Source organism: Coregonus lavaretus, assembly GCF_964263955.1.
Source record: "Coregonus lavaretus genome assembly, chromosome: 17".
Taxonomy (NCBI): domain Eukaryota; kingdom Metazoa; phylum Chordata; class Actinopteri; order Salmoniformes; family Salmonidae; genus Coregonus; species Coregonus lavaretus.
Window position 1 is genome coordinate 9511876 of NC_140004.1, and position 20739 is coordinate 9532614.

The window sequence follows — 20739 nt, forward strand, 5'->3', positions numbered from 1 at the left end:
GCTCTTTTGCTTAATCGGCTTGGAGCAAAGCAACTTAATAATGCAGGCCCATACGGTAACTCCTGTCAGGAGCAGCCGGAAGAGGGCGGGGAGGGAAGCTTCTGCATGAAAGAGGCTGTCGTCATGCCTCTGTTTCTTTTCAACACTGCCTGACTTGGGAAATGACTCTGAGATCTTCTCACCGACAGACTGCATGCTAATGCAGCCCCGCTCTATTCCTGTCAGATTCGGAGCCTACAAGAGCCAGCAAACACCATGCCAGGAGGACAGCATTGTTTATTACACTGGTGGTGCTGTACCGGGTTTCCTATCAGTTTTGTGTCCGACATTTAGCACACGTTTGTTGAGAATCAGACACCAATGGCTACAGAAAACAAGATTCTGTCTGCTGAAAGACTGATTTTTGTCAATGCACTAGCCCAGAAATGTAATCGCTACTGGAAGTGACATCATCATGGGTGCAGGTCAGGACAGTGTGGTGGTGATGTTGTTGATGCTGAAGGTTACAGTATATGCTGGTACAGTATTACCAGAGGGCATCATTCTGACTGAGCAGTGATCTGATCAGGCAATGAAAGTGGTAAGCTATAATGCTTACGGCAGTGAATCCCACTGATCGGCACAAAGCCCCTATCTTGTTACTTTGGATTTATTTGTTTTAAATGAGAGCTTAACCCAATCCTTGACCGTTCGCTGCAGTTCACTGTTTCACACACATACTTATTTGTCCTGTGTGGGTTTCTGGTCCTTGCCTGTAATTGGGTACCCTAATTATTAAAGGGCCGTTAAGCAGGAGATAATCACTTTGTAGGACACAGTCCAGGTTTTGGGCTGTGATTTCGCCATCTCTCCTATTCTTTGCTAAGATGTCTTTGTTTTTGCATTATGCCACCTGTTAATACAGTACTACGTAGCAACCTATATTATCCTCCTCTGGAGTACTCAACGGGTTTATGCAGAAGATGATAATTGTTCACATCTCATGCAATAACAGGGGGAGATAAGCAGAATGCCCTCAAGGTACCAGAATTCTGTGGTGACGCAAGTTGTCAGAAATAGTTGTGGCTCAACCTGTGCTCACTTCCATGTAAGACTCCAGAGACACAATCATTTGTGTGAAATGTAGAAAATAACATCGGCAGAAAATTGCCCACTTACCCGTGAACAGTTTCAGTTGCCAGGAAGCAAAGATACCATTTCCCTTATGCAGTGTTGTCATAGAAACACAAGAAAACGGACACTTATCAAGTGTGTATATTATTTATTGTAGCTGTGTGTGTGTGTGTGTGTGTGTGTGTGTGTGTGTGTGTGTGTGTGTGCGCCTCCATTAAGTTGTGGATGAGTGAAAGTCTTTGATTCTCAGAGGTGGCGGTTAATGAGTGTAACTCTTTTGACACTATAGAGGAGATAAGGACCACTTATGCTTTACCCTTGTTCGAGTGCTACAAACTGTAGTGAATGCTGCCTATGAACAAGGCTGCTGAATTCTTCTGAACACAGTACAGCTTCAAACGAGCCGATTGACCAAATAGCCCAGGGCTGTCAGACGGCAAACCATATGGCCTGACGTTGTACTGCACCCCCTAAGTACGTGGTGCAGCACCACTAACCTCTGGTCTGTCCCTGCTGCTGCTTCTGTGAAAGGAGGAACGAGAAACAGAGAGAAATAGAGAGGGAGAGCTGTGTGATCTGCAGTGAGTGACTGCTACTCCCCCAGAGGCAGATCCCTGTGTAGGGAGCAGGCCAGTCCGTCACAAAGACACCAGGACAAAAGACCACGCACTGCAGCAGCAGGAGAGGCAGAGTTACAGCACGCCAAACAGCCTGCTTCTGCGGCGCGCGCACACACAGAAGAGAGGGTGAGGAGGATAGAGAGAGAGAGAGAGAGGAAGCGCAAGACTGTGGGAACCGAGCAGTCCTTCGCCAGCCAGATAGAGGGAGAGAGCGGGAGCAGTGGCCCACTTAAAGGAGAGGAGCGGGGGAGGAAGTAGGGCAGGCTGTGGCTCTCTCGGTGGGGCTAGAATAAAGAGTCCAGAGGAGACCGACAGACTGGGAGGGAGGAAAGGAGAGCACTAGGCTAGCAGCAGCATGCTGTGCAGGCTGGACGAGCCCCACCATGCTCTCCTCCGCTCTCACCACACAGAAGAAAATGGAGCACTGAGGTAGCTTCCTCCTCATCCACCACCTCTTCCTCCTTCTCCTTGCTCAGATTATTCCCGGGGATTCTGACGGAATGTCTGGTGAGTATTCCGCCTCAGACTCCATCATCCATCTGATGGACTGCACTGTCTCCATCTCAGTGTGTTAGGGACGCTTGACACAGTGCATTCTATGCAAATAGCTCAGCATTTACATATATGCTTTGTGGGCTCGGCATCTTATTATTTGTCTATAGACATTGAGGGTGTTTCTTGTGTTTGGATGCAAGGCAGTAGTCTTGCTGTCGTCCTGATTGTTCTGGTTTTTGTTTCAGGAATCATATAATTGAAGTTTTGAATGATGGCTTGTCGCAGTCAATATTTGCTGCTAATAGACCCATTTATTTGCATTTAGGCAGGCAGCACAGTGTTCCTTTGTGTGTGTGTGTGTGTGTGTGTGTGTGTGTGTGTGTCCAGCACTTGGCATGAGTGAGTGCACGTTGTGTGATCATAGAGAGAGTTTTTGAGATATGTTTTCTCAGTTCAGCAGAGCTTCTCTGACTGCAATACTCAAGTGAGGTTGGAGAAAAGGTGAGACATCGCATTGTTTTTACTGCCCTGTGAAAAAGGCATTGCGATATTCCTGCTGACGTTTCCGTGCCTGTCTCACTCACACACACACACACACACACACACACACACACACACACACACACTAGACAGAGAGGCCTTTTGATGGAGGGATTCTGGGTCTGGAGTCTGGACTAATGTGTTGGTGCTCATTAAATCCAAACTCCTGTCACAGCTCATTTTGGAAGCAATCAGACATCTTCTTAGCAGTGGAACTGTTGTCAAAGGGAGGCGCAAACATGTCATCACGCAATGTGATACAGTATCTTCCCAGTCGCAGCACTTTAAACAGCTTGCTGTTTGCTAGACTTCAGTTTAGTGTGTATTTATTTATTCATTTAATCAACATTTAAACTGGTAATATTTTGAATATGAAGCATACATTTGAGTAATCAATTTAGTGTGCTCCAATGAATGATACTTGGCTTGACACCCAACCATTGTTATTTGTCAGACACAGCAATGATTGTTCCTCAAGTAACAACTAGTACCATGTGCACTGTGCAGTATTGCGACTGTAGGTTATACAGCGGGTTACCTTTGCCCACGTTTGCCCTGTTCTTTCAAAATGTACTTATTTTGCCAGAGTATTACCGTGGTAAGCTGCTTTGAGAAAGAGGCTTGCAAGTTTAATGCAATGGTCATCCATGCCATTAGTGCAGAGATTGCGTAATCTAAAGTCTTTCAGCTAGAAAAACACTCAAACATTCATTAAATGGAACAGTTTCCTTTTTTCAAGGCACATTCTGACACATCGCCTGTGTTTGTTGTTAGTAGTTAGTATCGTAAAATAGTTGGACTCCAAATAATCATGACATTATCCAAATAGGTGAGCATGTAGCCAACTGGTTGAGAGACATGCATCCAGATGGCTCATTACAGATGTTTTGAAATTAATCTATTTACCGATTTGATCTTTGTACCCTCAACAGGATTAGTTTAAGCTCATTGTATAAAATAATACTTGAATAATACAGGCTTTTTGGTGAATGTTTTTCTTTCAATACACAGGAGCTTGGAAAATGTTCAGTCTCGCTCATGGTGGCTCACAAAGCGTCTCTGATTGATTGGTTTGTCTCCCAACTAGAGTGGACACAGTAATAACCCCATATACATTTTTGATCGCCCTAGAGACATTGAATACACATCTTTTGAAACCGAGTGGCGCAGTGGTCTAAGGCACTGCATCGCAGTGCTAGCTGTGCCACTAGAGATCCTGGTTCGAATCCAGGCTCTGTCGTAGCCGGCCGCGACCGGGAGACCCATGGGGCGGTGCGCAATTGGCCCAGCGTCGTCCAGGGTAGGGGAGGGAATGGCCGGCAGGGATGTAGCTCAGTTGGTAGAGCATGGCGTTTGCAACACCAGGGTTGTGGGTTCGATTCCCACGGGGGGCCAGTATGAAAAATAAAAAAATTATGTATGCACTCACTAACTGTAAGTCGCTCTGGAAAAGAGCGTCTGCTAAATGACAAAAAATGTAAAATGTGGTGCTAGTGACGTTTAACCTATTTTCCTTTTTTTGTGTTCTGACTTTGACATTTATTGATGTATGATTGTTTCATTGGTTAGGTCTACTGATGTTGAAGAAAAATCTTAGCTTAATGTGTTTTGGTGCAATCTGGATTCTAAGAATCGGCCTCCATGTTCCCTTTGTCCTACACTAAAACATGCTTTCTGCCTGTTATTTTGTGGGACATCCTTGCTCGGATGTTTCCTTTTAGGAACAGAGGTCCTTTGGGTCCATGTTTCCTGTTAGTAGGGAGTGTTTTGAAGCATTTTGGAGGTGGCCGGTATTTACAGTCCCCTATCAAAAAGCCGCTTAGTGATCTGATATCTGAGGTAAAAATGTGTAGATGGCTGCATCGATGAATAATGTTTTTAATAGGATAATGGGCACATAATCTGTTACAAATCTGTTCAATGTTTCTCTTACACCTGTATTGACTTTTGATGTTTTAACTTTAACTTACTGGAACTGCACAACAGATAGTGGAGGGGGTGGTAGAAGAGATGACAACAAGCAAATCAACTGTATACAGTGGAGATAGTAAATTGCTGTGCTGTGCATTTCATGTGGTAGTTTGAATTCACTGCAATACTGCTACGACCTGCAAGGTCACTATTTGACAACCCAGAACGCTGCATGAAATAGCCTACATCTGGTGGTATAAGACCACAATGCAACGTAATGCACTTACTCACTTTAAATGAGAGGAGAATTAAATCCGTAAGTATCATGGGCCACGGGGCATGATCTGAATGGCAAGGCTGAGTCAAAGGAAAGATTGAATGCGGAAAAGAAAGAGCTTTCTTCATCAAGTTGTTGCACGGTGTAACAGAACACGCTAAATAAACATAGTATAGAGGAGGGGTATTCAACTCTTACCCTACGAGGTCCGGAGCCTGCTGGTTTTCTGTTCTACCTAATAAATAATTGGGTAACACTTTATTTGACACTTAGCATCATAACGCGTTATGAAACGGTCATAATCATGTCATAATATGTCATAACAGCTAACATAACCTGTCATGACACATATTTAAACGTGTTGTGACATATATTGCAATATTTTATGGCTGGTTAAGACACCTACATAAGAGTGTCAAAGCCCACAAATCCTACCACACAAGGCAAACCAATCCATTCTACTTATAGTATGTTATACAGTACCAGTCAAAAGTTTGGAAACACCTACTCATTCAAGGGTTTTTATTTATTTGTACTATTTTCTACATTGTAGAATAATAGTGAACACATCAAAACTATGAAATAACACATATGGAATCATGTAGTAACCAAAAAGTGTTAAAAAAATTAAAATATATTTTATATTTGAGATTCTTCAATGTAGCCACCCTTTGCCTTGATGACAGCTTTGCACACTCTTGGCATTCTCTCAACCAGCTTCACCTGGAATGCTCTTCCAACAGTCTTGAAGGAGTTCCCACATATGCAGAGCACTAGTTGGCTGCTTTTCCTTCACTCTGAGGTCCAACTCATCCCAAACCATCTCAATTGGGTTAAGGTCGGGTGATTGTGGAGGCCAGGTCATCTGATGCAGGACTCCATCACTCTCCTTCGTGGTCAAATAGCCCTTACACAGCCTGGAGGTTTGTGTTGGGTCATTTGTCCTGTTGAAAAACAAATGATAGTCCCACAAAGCCCAAACCAGAAGGGATGGCGTATCGCTGCAGAATGCTGTGGTAGCCATGCTGGTTAAGTGTGCCTTGAATTCTAAATAAATCACAAACTGTGTCACCAGCAAAGCACCCCCACACTATCGCACCTCCTCCACCATGCTTCAACCACAGATGCGGAGGTCATCCATTCACCTACTCTGTGTCTCACAAAGACGCAGCGGTTGGAACCAAAAATCTAAAATTTGGACTCATCAGACCAAAGGACAGATTTCCACCAGTCTAATGCCCATTGCTCGTGTTTCTTGGCCCAAGCAAGTCTTCTTCTCATTGGTGTCCTTTAGTAGTGGTTTCTTTGCAGCAATTCGACCATGAAGGCCTGATTCACGAGGTCTCCTCTGAACAGTTGATGTTGAGATGTCTGTTACTTGAACTCGGTGAAGCATTTATTTGGGCTGCAATTTCTGAGGCTGGTAACTCTAATGAACTTGTCCTCTGCAGCAGAGGTAACTCTGGGTCTTCCTTTCCTGTGGCGGTCCTCATGAGAGCCAGTTTCATCATAGCGCATGAAGAAACTATCAAAGTTATTGAAATGTTCCAGATTGACTGACCTTCATGTCTTAAAGTAATAATTGACTGTCGTTTCTTTTTGCTTATTTGAGATGTTCTTGCCATAATATAGACTTGGTCTTTTACCAAATAGGGATATCTTCTGTATACCCCCCTACCTTGTCACAACACAACTGATTGGCTCAAACGCATTAAGAAGGAAATAAATTCCACAAATTAACTTTTAAGAAGGCACACCTGTTAATTGAAATGCATTCCAGGTGACTACCCCATGAAGCTGGTTGAGAGAACGCCAAGCGTGTGCAAAGCTGTCATCAAGGCAAAGGGTGGCTACTTTGAAGAATCTCAAATATACAGTGGGGGAAAAAAGTATTTAGTCAGCCACCAATTGTGCAAGTTCTCCCACTTAAAAAGATGAGAGAGGCCTGTAATTTTCATCATAGGTACACGTCAACTATGACAGACAAATTGAGAAAAAAAATTTCTCCAGAAAATCACATTGTAGGATTTTTTATGAATTTATTTGCAAATTATGGTGGAAAATAAGTATTTGGTCACCTACAAACAAGCAAGATTTCTGGCTCTCACAGACCTGTAACTTCTTCTTTAAGAGGCTCCTTTGTCTTCCACTCGTTACCTGTATTAATGGCACCTGTTTGAACTTGTTAACTAGCAATTATTAGGAAATGGAAGACATACAAGACCACTGATAATCTCCCTCGATCTGGGGCTCCACGCAAGATCTCACCCCGTGGGGTCAAAATGATCACAAGAACGGTGAGCAAAAATCCCAGAACCACACGGGGGGACCTAGTGAATGACCTGCAGAGAGCTGGGACCAAAATAACAAAGCCTACCATCAGTAACACACTACGCCGCCAGGGACTCAAATCCTGCAGTGCCAGACGTGTCCCCCTGCTTAAGCCAGTACATGTCCAGGCCCGTCTGAAGTTTGCTAGAGTGCATTTGGATGATCCAGAAGAGGACTGGGAGAATGTCATATGGTCAGATGAAACCAAAATATAACTTTTTGGTAAAAACTCAACTCGTCGTGTTTGGAGGACAAAGAATGCTGAGTTGCATCCAAAGAACACCATACCTACTGTGAAGCATGGGGGTGGAAACATCATGCTTTGGGGTTGTTTTTCTGCAAAGGGACCAGGACGACTGATCCGTGTAAAGAAAAGAATGAATGGGGCCATGTATCGTGAGATTTTGAGTGAAAACCTCCTTCCATCAGCAAGGGCATTGAAGATGAAACGTGGCTGGGTCTTTCAGCATGACAATGATCCCAAACACACCGCCCGGGCAACGAAGGAGTGGCATCGTAAGAAGCATTTCAAGGTCCTGGAGTGGCCTAGCCAGTCTCCAGATCTCAACCCCATAGAAAATCTTTGGAGGGAGTTGAAAGTCTGTGTTGCCCAGCGACAGCCCCAAAACATCACTGCTCTAGAGGAGATCTGCATGGAGGAATGGGTCAAAATACCAGCAACAGTGTGTGAAAACCTTGTGAAGACTTACAGAAAACGTTTGACCTGTGTCATTGCCAACAAAGGGTATATAACAAAATATTGAGAAACTTTTGTTATTGACCAAATACTTATTTTCCACCATAATTTGCAAATACATTCATAAAAAATCCTACAATGTGATTTTCTGGATTTTTCCCCCCTCATTTTGTCTGTCATAGTTGACGTGTACCTATGATGAAAATTACAGGCCTCTCATCTTTTTAAGTGGGAGAACTTGCACAATTGGTGGCTGACTAAATACTTTTTTCCCCCCACTGTACAATATCTTTTGATTTGTTTAACACTTTTTTGGTTACTACATGATTCCATATGCGTTATTTCATAGTTTTGATGTCTTCACTATTATTCTACAATGTAGAAAATAGTAAAAAATTTAGAAAAACCCTTGAATGAGAAGGTGTGTCCTAACATTTGACTGGTACTGTATATACATACACACACACACACACACACACACACACACACACACACACACAGCAACACCTCCTCCATAGGCATTCCTGTCTCTTCTGTAAATGTTATATCCTTGTGTTGCTACTGCGCTATTTGATGGTAGTTATATATGTTTTTGAATGATACAAGTTCTACATTTGCTTTATGAGTTGTGCATGACCCTAGGGTGGCAACACATACATTATAAGTGATTTCAAATGGGCTTTCTCCATTCTGATAGTTTTTTACTGTTCAATCAAACTTCAACAAAAATATGATCTCATTTGACTTATTTTTGACCAAATATTGCAATTTTGATTTAGTTCAAAACACTTGGGTGAACTGTTGAAATCATGGGAATAAAATGATTATTCTAATTCTATAGTAATAATGTAACAGTGGGCACTTTGAATACATTGTTTGACATGACAAAGAACGCAAAAGCCAGGGAGGCGTTTATAGAGTTAGAAATTAGAATACTAATAGGATCTCTATGGAGGTGTTATTGTGACAGGGTAGGAACCAAAGTGTTGGTCAGTGTTTCCCAGGCGAGTTGGACACTATAATCTTTGGCTACATTAAATGTTTTCTCTTACTTCATGTAGCTAACATGTTTATGCTTCCCCTAATATGCTCTGATTTAGAAGATAATGTTGCACAAACAACATGCTGATTTAGGCCTACACCCGCACTGGTATCAGGCTGTATTAGCTATATACGTTTGCTCAGATTCAGTAGATTTATTAGCTAGCCAGCTTACCAGCGATTAGCATTAGCGGCTAACATGATTTCTTTTTGCCACAACTTGCTAAGAAAAGACAAACTAGCTGTTTGCAGACCGTAAGATACACAAACTAATAGTGTAATTATAGAACACTTGTGGATTTATATTAAGAAGCAAAGTGGAAAGCAGCATCGTTGCCATCCACATTGTTTCATCTGCTGTGTTGACCATGCAGACTGAAGAGTGAATGGTCAGCAAATAATCTTGTGGTGGATCAACAACAACTGCGCTCCTTGAGTGACAGGGGGCGTGGCTTGGTGAGAGATTGCTCAAGTAGCAGGGTAAACTATAAAAACAGAATGGCGTGTCACATTTAACAAACCAAACATTGAAATACCGTTATAGAAGGTAAAGGGAAAAAAATAAAATAGTCTGCATCAATACCAGTATATAGTAAAATACATTATACCGCCCAAGTGTTGAGTGAGTTATATTCTTCAGTCTATTGTAAACATGCAGGCATGTTACTGTATCCACATTTTATTTTATTTTTTATCTCCAGTGTGTTCTGTGTTTAGTAATGCAGTCCCTTTGACTCAGCTGAGTCACAAAGGCGCTTGTTTCTTCCGCGCTTAATGACCTTGTTATTTCCTGTCATGCTCCCAGAATGCCTTGTGATTTTTATTCAGGCTCCTATAAGCCAGTCCAATTCCTTGGCAGCATCACCGGCTCTTCACTTTATAAGGTTTGACATCACTTTGACTGTGAGAACTACATCCTGCGATTTGTGTTTGTTCCAAATGTTGATTCCCCCATTTGGGACAGTACTAAGCCAGCACTCAGTCTTCTTAAAGGAAAATTCAACCCCAAAACTATCTTTTGTTTCAGTAGTCCATTGTTGATATAGTCCCAAAATGTTTTGCATGTCAGCAGTCAAGTTTTCAAGATATATAACTTTCAAAATACAGCTGGTATGACTCATTCGGCATCATATGATGCTGCATATCTTGAAAACGTCATTGCTGATATGCAAAACATTTTGTGACTATATAAAAAATGGACTAATGAAACAAATACCAAAAGATAGTTTTTGGGTGGAGTTTTCCTATAATCCTTCGGTGAATGTTGGCCACAATCACTTACAATTGTTTTTTACATTTAAGGGTTTTTAAACATGAACAACCATATCAGTATGGAGTTGGATATCATTTTTTACTGATATAATTGTTTTTAAATGATAGCAATGGGACCTGTCTGCAGTGCAAATAGCAATACGTATAACCTCATGAAATACTAGAAAACAGTATTCTATTCGTGAATTACTCCCTTATACGTCAAAATATCTAACTGTGCTAGTAGGCTACTGTACCTATATATTTTCATTCTGTGCTGTAAGAGATAGAAAAGTGTTTGTTTTATGTTAAATTCGATTCAGAGTCCATCGTCTGAGGCACGATAGTCTGACCTCATTTAATTGGCTGTTATCGGCTGTTTGTGTGCTTGGCCCCCAACGGCCTGCAGTGGCATTGACAAGATCATTGGGTAAATGCTGAGCCACAGACTGCAAGTTGAATAGCTGCCATCAGACGGGCATGAATCTCTCAATAAGTGAATTAAAAAGCAGCAATGTTGTCAGCACTGTGCATTAACAGACTGCAGCATGAGTTACAGAGCTAGCCTACTGCCTTGGAGTTTGATCCTGACACTTGTTTGTCATTGACTGGAAATATTAGGATTTGTTTTACATTATTGATCCCCTATATCAGTGGTTCCCAACTCCTCGAGGACCCCCAACAACAGCACACATTTTTGTTGTAGCCCCAGACAAACTCACCTGATTCAACTCATTGAGGGCTTGATGATTAGTTGACAGGTAGAGGCTGAGGCGGAGGTACTCGAGGAGTTAGGAAACACTGCCCTATTTTATGGAACCAGACCCATTTTCATTCAAAAACCATTATAACATTATTGCATGGACACTAGTACAAGTCTAGTACAATTTGTTTCATTAAGGCTTATTGTAAACTATTTTAAACAGTCACCAAGAACAAAATCCACCCAGAGCTTCCCAAAGACTCTATTTTAAAATGTTACCCGCATGCTTAAAGTTTTCCCCCAAAGGATATAGCTTCTCAGAGAGGAAGGTTTATTTTAGTCGGACCTCTCAGCTCTGCCAGGTATCTCTCTGTATTTCTCACAGCTCCTCACTGTGTCCCCACCACAATACAAATGAGCTGAGCTAGAGAATGTGACGACTCACTCCCCACCTGAGGATTTTTCCCGACTCATCCCGAGGCAGGAAGTAGATTCATGTTTAATTCATGCAGCCAATGAAGAGCCAGGGGAGCAATGAGTAAGCACATATCTCTCCTTTTTGCCGCCCAGCAGGAGCTCAATTACCCTGCTTACCCTCCTAGAAATTAATTGTAATGTGCAGGAGTTAACCAACAGAAAGAAGAGCATATACTGTAGTAGCAAACATTGTGACAACTTTCTCTCCTGCCAGTGATGCCTCCTGTAGCTCAGTTGGTAGAGCATGGCGCTTGCAACGCCAGGGTTGTGGGTTTGATTCCCACGGGGGGCCAGTATGAAAAATGTATGCACTCACTAACTGTAAGTCGCTCTGGATAAGAGCGTCTGCTAAATGACTAAAATGTAAATGATGCAACAATGCCAAAATGGCGATTTACAGTTACTGTTAGCTGGCGTTCTAAAGCCTAGTGTTTCCATTCCCCTATAATTGGCGCTTTGGCTTTTTCGGTCAATAAAGTCGAGTTGAGGATTGAAGGTTGCGTGTTGTGATACTTGTTTTACGAATGCCATGTTTTTTACAGACAACTAAAATATTGAACCAATAAAACTAAAAGGAACCCTTGCAGTTATTTGGTTGCACGAATATCTTCTATATCTGTATCAGCTATCATATGTTACTGTGGGTAGTATGGCTTTCTTGGCTTCTTTCACTTCAAGGATATTGATTGTTCACTTGAACTGTGTTATTGCTGTTCACATCTAATGGCCACGATGGTAGTCTTCCCTGCCTAGTGACTGAGTGACGAGTCAGATTGCCACCTCCTTGTCTCTGCAGCTGTGCTCTGCCAGAGGCCCTATAAAGCATTGTGTTGGTGCAGCTTACCCACCTGCCAGACCATCTAAAGCCCATCCAAGTAGGAGAGCTACCAGCTGGGAAATAATGTAGATCTCAGTCATGCCAACCCCGTAGGGCCAGAGCCAGTGGCATCCGACAGGGTGCACCCACAACACCAGTCTTTTTTTGGAACACACAGCTGACTGTTGCCTGTGTTGAGATATTGTATGTGTGTGACTGACTGACTGTATCTCTTCCTCTTCTCCCCCAGATCCCATCTAATGCCTAGGCTGAAGGAATCACGGTCTCACGAGTCGTTGTTCAGCCCCAGCAGTGCAGTAGAAGCTTTTGATCTCAGCATGGAGGACGAGGTGTTGATCAAACCGGTGCACAGCAGCATCCTGGGCCAGGACTACTGCTTCGAGGTGAGCCCTCCCAGCAGCACCACCACTGCCTCTGATGACTGCCGCAGCTCAAGGCTCGCGAACTGCAGACTCTTTTTAATAGCGTCTCTTAGGATCCTAAAGCACTGTATATAATGCATTGTGTCTAATCTACTCTTCATTTCATCGCCATTACCTATGTCTGAAAACCTGCATAATACAAGGTGGGCGGGTCCCTCAATGTCTGTCAAGCAGTCAGTGCCATTGGGTAGGTTGAGTGTGTGGCTGGGAATCTGCTAGGGAGCGTCCCCACTGCCAGGAGGGTCTCCCTGCCCCTCTTCCTGCCTGGTAGTGGCCTGTGTGTCTGTCTGGCCCATCTGTTGGCATCTCCATGCTCCTGCTCTCTGTGAATTTGCTCCGAGAGGTGAGCTCCGAGAGGGCCCCATTCACAAGGATTTACTGCCTATTATGCTAAAGCACGCTGCCAGCTGGACAGATCATGGCTCTGTGACCGAGTGGACAAGCGTTTCTCTCATGATCAAGTGCAAGAGGATTTCAATGGCTGTCCAGGCTCAGTGTTACGTATGCATTGTATCATTGTGCACAGACCCTGCAGCCCAGTTGGCACGTGTGTGTGTTCTACCCAACCCTGCTTTCATATGGGTCTTTTTCATTATCTATAACCTAAAGGGAAGGGCTTAATTGTCTGCCATACTTCACAGGTAACCACTTCCACTGGAACAAAATGCTTTTCGTGTCGGTCATCCGCCGAGAGGGACAAATGGATGGAGAACTTAAGGAGAGCTGTAAATCCAAACAAGGTAAACTCTATGCAAGTAGTGGGCCCTCTGTGTAAGGAAATAGCATTACAGTCGAACACATGTCAGAGCACCCATGAAAATGTTGCTGTTTGAAGTCTCACGTTTGATGTTTTTCACAGGACAACAGTTGGCGTGTAGAGAACCTGCTGAAATTGTGGATTATTGAGTCCAAGGACCTTCCAGCCAAGAAAAGGTACTTCTGTGAGTTGTGTCTGGACGACACACTTTACGCACGGACTACCTGCAAACTCAAAACAGACAATGTGTTCTGGGGAGAGCACTTTGAGTTCAACAACTTACCTGCCATCAAAAGTGTCACTGTCCACCTGTACAAGGAGACGGACAAAAAGAAAAAGAAGGACAAGAACAGCTATGTGGGCCTGGTCAACATTCCCACCGGCGCCGTCACGGGACGCCAGTTTATGGAAAAGTGGTACTCTGTGAGCACGCCCAACCCGAACAAAGGGAAAACGCCCGGACCTATGATTCGGCTCAAGTTGCGGTACCAGAGCATGAGCATCCTGCCTATGGAGTTATATAAAGAGTTTGCAGAGTACATTACCAATAACTACATGCTGATGTGCTCCATTATGGAGCCTGGCCTCAGTGTGAAGAACAAGGAGGAGATGGCCAGTGCCCTGGTGCACATCCTACAGAGCACCGGCAAGGCTAAGGTAAGGCACCCTACTCTCCAGAGGCTGTGTTGTGTTCTCCACATGTACATTTTCAAATGATAGTCCAAAATAGTCACATTGCCAAATGTCAACAATAAACACGAATTGGATCAAATTGATATTCGCAAGAAATCGTATTGTAATCATTACAGCTGTGAGGGCTTTGATTACTCACAATCAGTGATACCATTGTCTCAAATAACCAACAATCAACATAATCTCAGCTGCATATTGCACACAGTAGCTGCATAAGGTAAAGGGGTTTAAAGGTCCAGTGAGCCTCATTTTTCACCAAAGGCTTTGTAACTTAGCCTTTGGGAGTCCTCCTTCCCCATGATTACTGTAAGCAGTCTCCTGGAAGAATGAGAATGCTTCCTGTTTGGGTTGGGAGCAGGGTCGTGTTCATGAGGAGTCAAATGGAAGAAAACAAACGGAAACACGAACGGACTACCTGGCGCATTTTCGTTTTCCATTGCAAAACGCTTTCGAACATTTTCCATTGTGTTCCCTAATGAATGCAACCCAGCCTTCACATGCTGTGGAAAAATGACTGAAACCACCCCTGCTTAGAGTGGGTGATTGGGGGGACTGATGACAAGATATTGTATAAGTACTTTCTAATGAGGACTGGCTGAGAGAGGACTTGCGTACACTGACTGACATGGCTGAAAAAGCAAACCTGCTGCTAATACCGCACAATGTTGCATTTGAAACAATGGCATAGACCATTTCAATACAGTCCCTTTCTTTCACCACTTGCCATACATTAGGCTATGTGGTAAACTGTCCTTCTCTTATTCAGAGAATCAATACATGCCATTGAGGGGTTGTTTGTTTTGATGTTTTTGAAACAACAGTAAAATCTATCTGCTGTATGGAAATGAGAAATCTGGCCGAACTCCACACAACATAATCTCCCCTACTATAGCGAGAGATGGGTCATCATGTCTTTATCCACATTCCATCTTTATTGCACATTGTGCAGACCATCAAATCTCACCACGCCTGGAGAAGTGTTTCACTTCTCAGGAGCCACATGAATGGGATCTAGTAGCAATCAATGCTGTATCTCATATTTACATTTACATTTTAGTCATTTAGCAGACGCTCTTATCCAGAGCGACTTACAGTTAGTGATTACATTTTTTTTTTTTTATACTGGCCCCCCGTGGGAATCGAACCCACAACCCTGGCGTTGCAAACGCCATGCTCTATCAACTGAGCTACATCCCTGCCGGCCATTCCCTCCCCTACCCTGGACGACGCTGGGCCAATTGTGCGCCGCCCATGAGTCTCCCGGTCGCGGCCGGCTGCGACAGAGCCTGGATTCGAACCAGGATCTCTAGTGGCACAGTTAGCACTGCGATGCAGTGCCTTAGACCACTGCGCCACTCAGGAGTATGAATGTGGTTGTGACCTGGTACAAAGCCACTATGCTGTCTTCTCGCTCACCATTCCCAGGGAGGAAAGCAGTGTCAGCCCCCTGTGATAATTAGCTTTGTCATCCTCATTAATTCCTGCTTCGCTCCATCCACTCTCCTGCTCCTGTAATAAAACCATGCGGTGAGACAGAACGTGTGTTCTGGTGCACAAGGTCATCAGTTGTCATTGAGGATAGCTGTTTCAGCACAGAAATGTCTCTTTAGACTTTTGACCCTCAAACGTTGCTGCTGCTATGTAACAATACTGTGAGAATGTCCATGCCCCACAGCAGCTTCTCTTAGCAAAAACAGCAACAGGGCGATGGAGCTTCATTAAACAACCTTTCTCTAATGTTAGCCTACTTTCTGCTCTGAGAAACAAGTGGGACTTTGCCTCATTTTGCATCTATCCACTGCCCCGTAGTGGCTCACACCCCCTCCCTCTCATTGAATTGAATTTAATTTCACTGTTTAGCCTGCCCTAATCCAATTGATGGATAGATAGGGGTCCATGGCTCTATGCTTTCACTCAGGTTTCTCCTAATCTAGAGGCCTTCTGTCATCAAATGGATCTCTCTCTTTAATTTAATTTGATTGAAATTACCGTGGCTGTCGGCTTCAACTTAAAGGGTTGTTCCACCTCAAAAAGCATGAGTAAGAGGATTTTGACACTCACCATCTCAGATTGTTCTGAAATTGTTTCTGTAGTTAGAAACCGAAAACATTAGCATTCCTGCAACTTTATTTTGTTAAGTTCCCCAGCAAGAAAACCAAAAATTGTCGCTCAAACAGAAAGCGGAACTAAGAAAGAGTCACTGACAACAACCAAAACTAAACAGGTGGGGTTTTAGGAGGGGTTCTTTTAAAGACAATCATGGGGGTGTCCACTGAAAGCAACAGCAACTGGGACCTAAAAGACACCCACCATGAGTGCCCACTACATTTGGTCAAGAAATTAAAACCCACACCAAACTTAAAGACAGGAAGCAAACCAAAAAGTGGAGCAAAACAGGAAGGTCAGATAAAGGATTGTTTTTCTAGAAATCAAATGGGGAGAGCCAACTAAAGGTGTTAACCCTCCACATCTCTCAAGACAACTGGAGCACTGGGCCAGCCACTCTTAAATATCACCTGGGCCAGCACCTCTGTAGCTCAATTGGTAGAGCATGGCGCTTGTAACGCCAGGGTAGTGGGTTCGATCCCCGGGACCACCCATACGTAAAAATGTATGCGCACATGACTGTAAGTCGCTTAGGATAAAAGCGTCTGCTAAATGGCATATTATTATGACAATCCAGCACAGGTATAACACATACTGACTAACGAGGTGACACCAATCGGTGCATCCCACGTGCTAATGTGCTAACGTCCAACCTCAAAATATAAATAGAAAAACCAAAGCCTGTAACACAATCCACCATACTTCAATGGCTAATTTCTCTGAACAGGGGGAAAAAAACATCACCAAATTTACTGGGAATACGTTACATACAGTGGGGAGAACAAGTATTTGATACACTGCCGATTTTGCAGGTTTTCCTACTTACAAAGCATGTAGAGGTCTGTAATTTTTATCATAGGTACACTTCAACTGTGAGAGACGTAATCTAAAATAAAAATCCAGAAAATCACATTGTATGATTTTTAAGTAATTAATTTACATTTTATTGCATGACATAAGTATTTGATACATCAGAAAAGCAGAACTTAATATTTGGTACAGAAACCTTTGTTTGCAATTACAGAGATCATACGTTTCCTGTAGGTCTTGACCAGGTTTGCACACACTGCAGCAGGGATTTTGGCCCACTCCTCCATACAGACCTTCTCCAGATCTTTCAGGTTTTGGGGCTGTCGCTGGGCAATACGGACTTTCAGCTCCCTCCAAAGATTTTCTATTAGGTTCAGGTCTGGAGACTGGCTAGGCCACTCCAGGACCTTGAGATGCTTCTTACGGAGCCACTCCTTAGTTGCCCTGGCTGTGTGTTTCGGGTCGTGGTCATGCTGGAAGACCCAGCCACGACCCATCTTCAATGCTCTTACTGAGGGAAGGAGGTTGTTGGCCAAGATCTCGCGATACATGGCCCCATCCATCCTCCCCTCAATACGGTGCAGTCGTCCTGTCCCCTTTGCAGAAAAGCATCCCCAAAGAATGATGTTTCCACCTCCATGGTTCACGGTTGGGATGGTGTTCTTGAGGTTGTACTCATCCTTTTTCTTCCTCCAAACACGGCGAGTGGAGTTTAGACCAAAAAGCTATATTTTTGTCTCATCAGACCACATGACCTTCTCCCATTCCTCCTCTGGATCATCCAGATGGTCATTGGCAAACTTCAGACGGGCCTGGACATGCGCTGGCTTGAGCAGGGGGACCTTGCGTGTGCTGCAGGATTTTAATCCATGACGGCGTAATGTGTTACTAATGGTTTTCTTTGAGACTGTGGTCCCAGCTCTCTTCAGGTCATTGACCAGGCCCTGCCGTGTAGTTCTGGGCTGATCCCTCACCTTCCTCATGATCATTGATGGCCCACGAGGTGAGATCTTTCATGGAGCCCCAGACCGAGGGTGATTGACCGTCATCTTGAACTTCTTCCATTTTTCTAATGATTGCGCCAACAGTTGTTGCCTTCTCACCAAGCTGCTTGCCTATTGTCCTGTAGCCCATCCCAGCCTTGTGCAGGTCTACAATTTTATCCCTGATGTCCTTACACAGCTCTCTGGTCTTGGCCATTGTGGAGAGGTTGGAGTCTGTTTGATTGAGTGTGTGGACAGGTGTCTTTTATACAGGTAACGAGTTCAAACAGGTGCAGTTAATACAGGTAATGAGTGGAGAACAGGAGGGCTTCTTAAAGAAAAACTAACAGGTCTGTGAGAGACGGAATTCTTACTGGTTGGTAGGTGATCAAATACTTATGTCATGCAATAAAATGCAAATTAATTACTTAAAAATCATACAATGTGATTTTCTGGTTTTTTGTTTTAGATTCCGTCTCTCACAGTTGAAGTGTACCTATGATAAAAAATTACAGACCTCTACATGCTTTGTAAGTAGGAGAATCTGCAAAATCGGCAGTGTATCAAATACTTGTTCTCCCCACTGTAGTATGAAGAAGCAATAATCCAAGCCGCAGCTCCATAGTACTTGTTAGACATAGTGAACTGATATTGTGTACTGGTTGCTTGGGTGGGATTGGTGTGGTGGGTCCGTGGGTGGCTTTTGACCATTTTTGGGGATTCCTCATGTCTTACTCATTGGTAGGAAGAAGTTTAGTCCAATTCGGGTGTTGGGTACTATATTGAATATTATATGAATCCTATGAATTAAAATTGACAATTTGGGTGCAATCAATTAGCTTAACTTCTCAGAGATCTAAAATATTTCTCAATATTGCTCTATGTGATCTATTTACAAACCCACCTGGCATAGTGTGTTAGTGTGCATAGTGTGTTAGTTAGTGCAGTCAGTGCATGTTAAAGACTTCCCTATCCGTTCTCTTCCCTAGCCGTTCCCTAGCCATTCTCCAGTTCTGTCTGAGGGTAACAGTAGGGACAGCAAAACCCTTTTCACACTAGTATTGTGGCAATCTGAACCATACTCTGCTAGGGCTGGCTTGGACATTTAACTTTCACATTTTCCTTTCCTAGCACGATTCCAACAACTATTGTGAATGCGTAACCATGCCGGCACGTCTCATCATAGGAGTGTGAGACGTGTATAGCATAGTGTGTGTGTGTGTGTATATGTGGCTCTGTGTGTGACTGTGTGTCTGTCTGTCAGTGGAGCCGAGCCAGCGCCGAGCTGGGCTTGCTGCTCATCCACATCAACCATGGATGAGAGTCATCATCAGTGATGAGGGCTAAGAGGAGTGCTATATTAAGCCCTTAAATCCTCGTTCAACACACAGGCAGGTAGCGCTCTGACTCCTGTCCTGCCCTGTAGCCTGCCCTGCACAGGATAAACAGCACATCGTACATTCATAATCATCTGCATCCTCCAGAGAGCGTCATGGTTGAATGATCTGGCACGGGGATCACGTCTTGTCAGAGCCAGGGAGACACCAGATATGTTGACGAGGAGCATTCGGGTATCTAGCCTACATTTGGCTGATACAGTAGCTACATACTATGCATATACAGTAGCTGAAATGTCTACCTCTCTCTGGTGCAGACTTTAAGATTACGATAGCAGGTTCCCTTTGACACCTCATTAGCATGCAGAGCATAGCCTAGCGTTAGCCTACCCCCACAGGCCTCCCATAGAAGTAACTGCAGTCAGATGGAGCTGGAGCAGATAACAGAAGCTCATGGAGAGCGAGTGTGACTGGTTAAGAAAGATGCAGCCTGAGAGTGACTGTGTGTGGGAGGGGGGAAGGGAGGGATGATCCATTAGACCAGAATCGATAAGAGCGGAAGAGTGAGTCATCACTTGTGTCTGAGCTGCCTGCGACTGACTCTTTCTCCAAACCCACTGTTTTCAGGATATATCAGGCTCACTATCACGCTTGGGCTATATAGCAATAGGAGTACACTGTTATTTATTTATGTAGAAACTGTACACATGCTGCATTTCAGATCACGTTGATAGGGTCATTTGCTTGCAATACACACTATCTACAGTAGGTCTCTTCACAGGACTCGTCTACAGAGATCACTACCACATAACACACCTCGGTAAAGCAGCGCTGATGGTTGCCTTGTTCCATGATACTGCTCTGATTAGCCTCTGACTGCTCATTCGCTCATCGTGTTGTCAATGTTGTGTCTCCAAGTTCTTGGAGGTGAACATGGGACGATGCCACACCGATGCCCTGTTCCAATGCTTTCCAAATGCATACTTTTTTCCTCCCTTCCTTGGGAGAAATTGTTGTGCTGACATGATAGGATTTGTGAAAGCTATGTTATGGATCCCTTGCTGTTGCCTATTCAATGGGGTGAGTTCACAGGAAGGAAGGAAGGAATTTCAAAGTATTGGAACACTGCCTCACTGTTCCATTTTGCTTTCAGGACTTCCTGACTGACCTGATGATGTCAGAAGTGGATCGCTGTGGGGAGAACGAACACCTGATCTTCAGGGAGAACACGCTGGCCACCAAAGCCATCGAGGAGTACCTTAAACTGGTGGGGCAGAAATACCTGCAGGACGCACTAGGTAAGTAACACCCACACACACTAAAGGAGAGAGTGCTAC

The 20739-nt window shown here is 43.8% G+C and overlaps 1 protein-coding gene across 1 annotated transcript in view; it reads left to right on the forward strand.

The window, feature by feature from the left end:
• The window catches only part of LOC311144918 (disabled homolog 2-interacting protein-like), a gene marked incomplete at both ends in the record, with an annotated part of 92882 nt that overhangs the window by 62272 nt on the left and 9871 nt on the right, over window positions 1-20739 (forward strand). The window contains 4 exons of the mRNA XM_084181097.1: window positions 12524-12677; window positions 13358-13456; window positions 13576-14130; window positions 20556-20700. Coding sequence (XP_084037223.1) covers window positions 12524-12677; window positions 13358-13456; window positions 13576-14130; window positions 20556-20700 — 953 coding nt within the window. The remainder of the gene's footprint in view (window positions 1-12523; window positions 12678-13357; window positions 13457-13575; window positions 14131-20555; window positions 20701-20739) is intronic.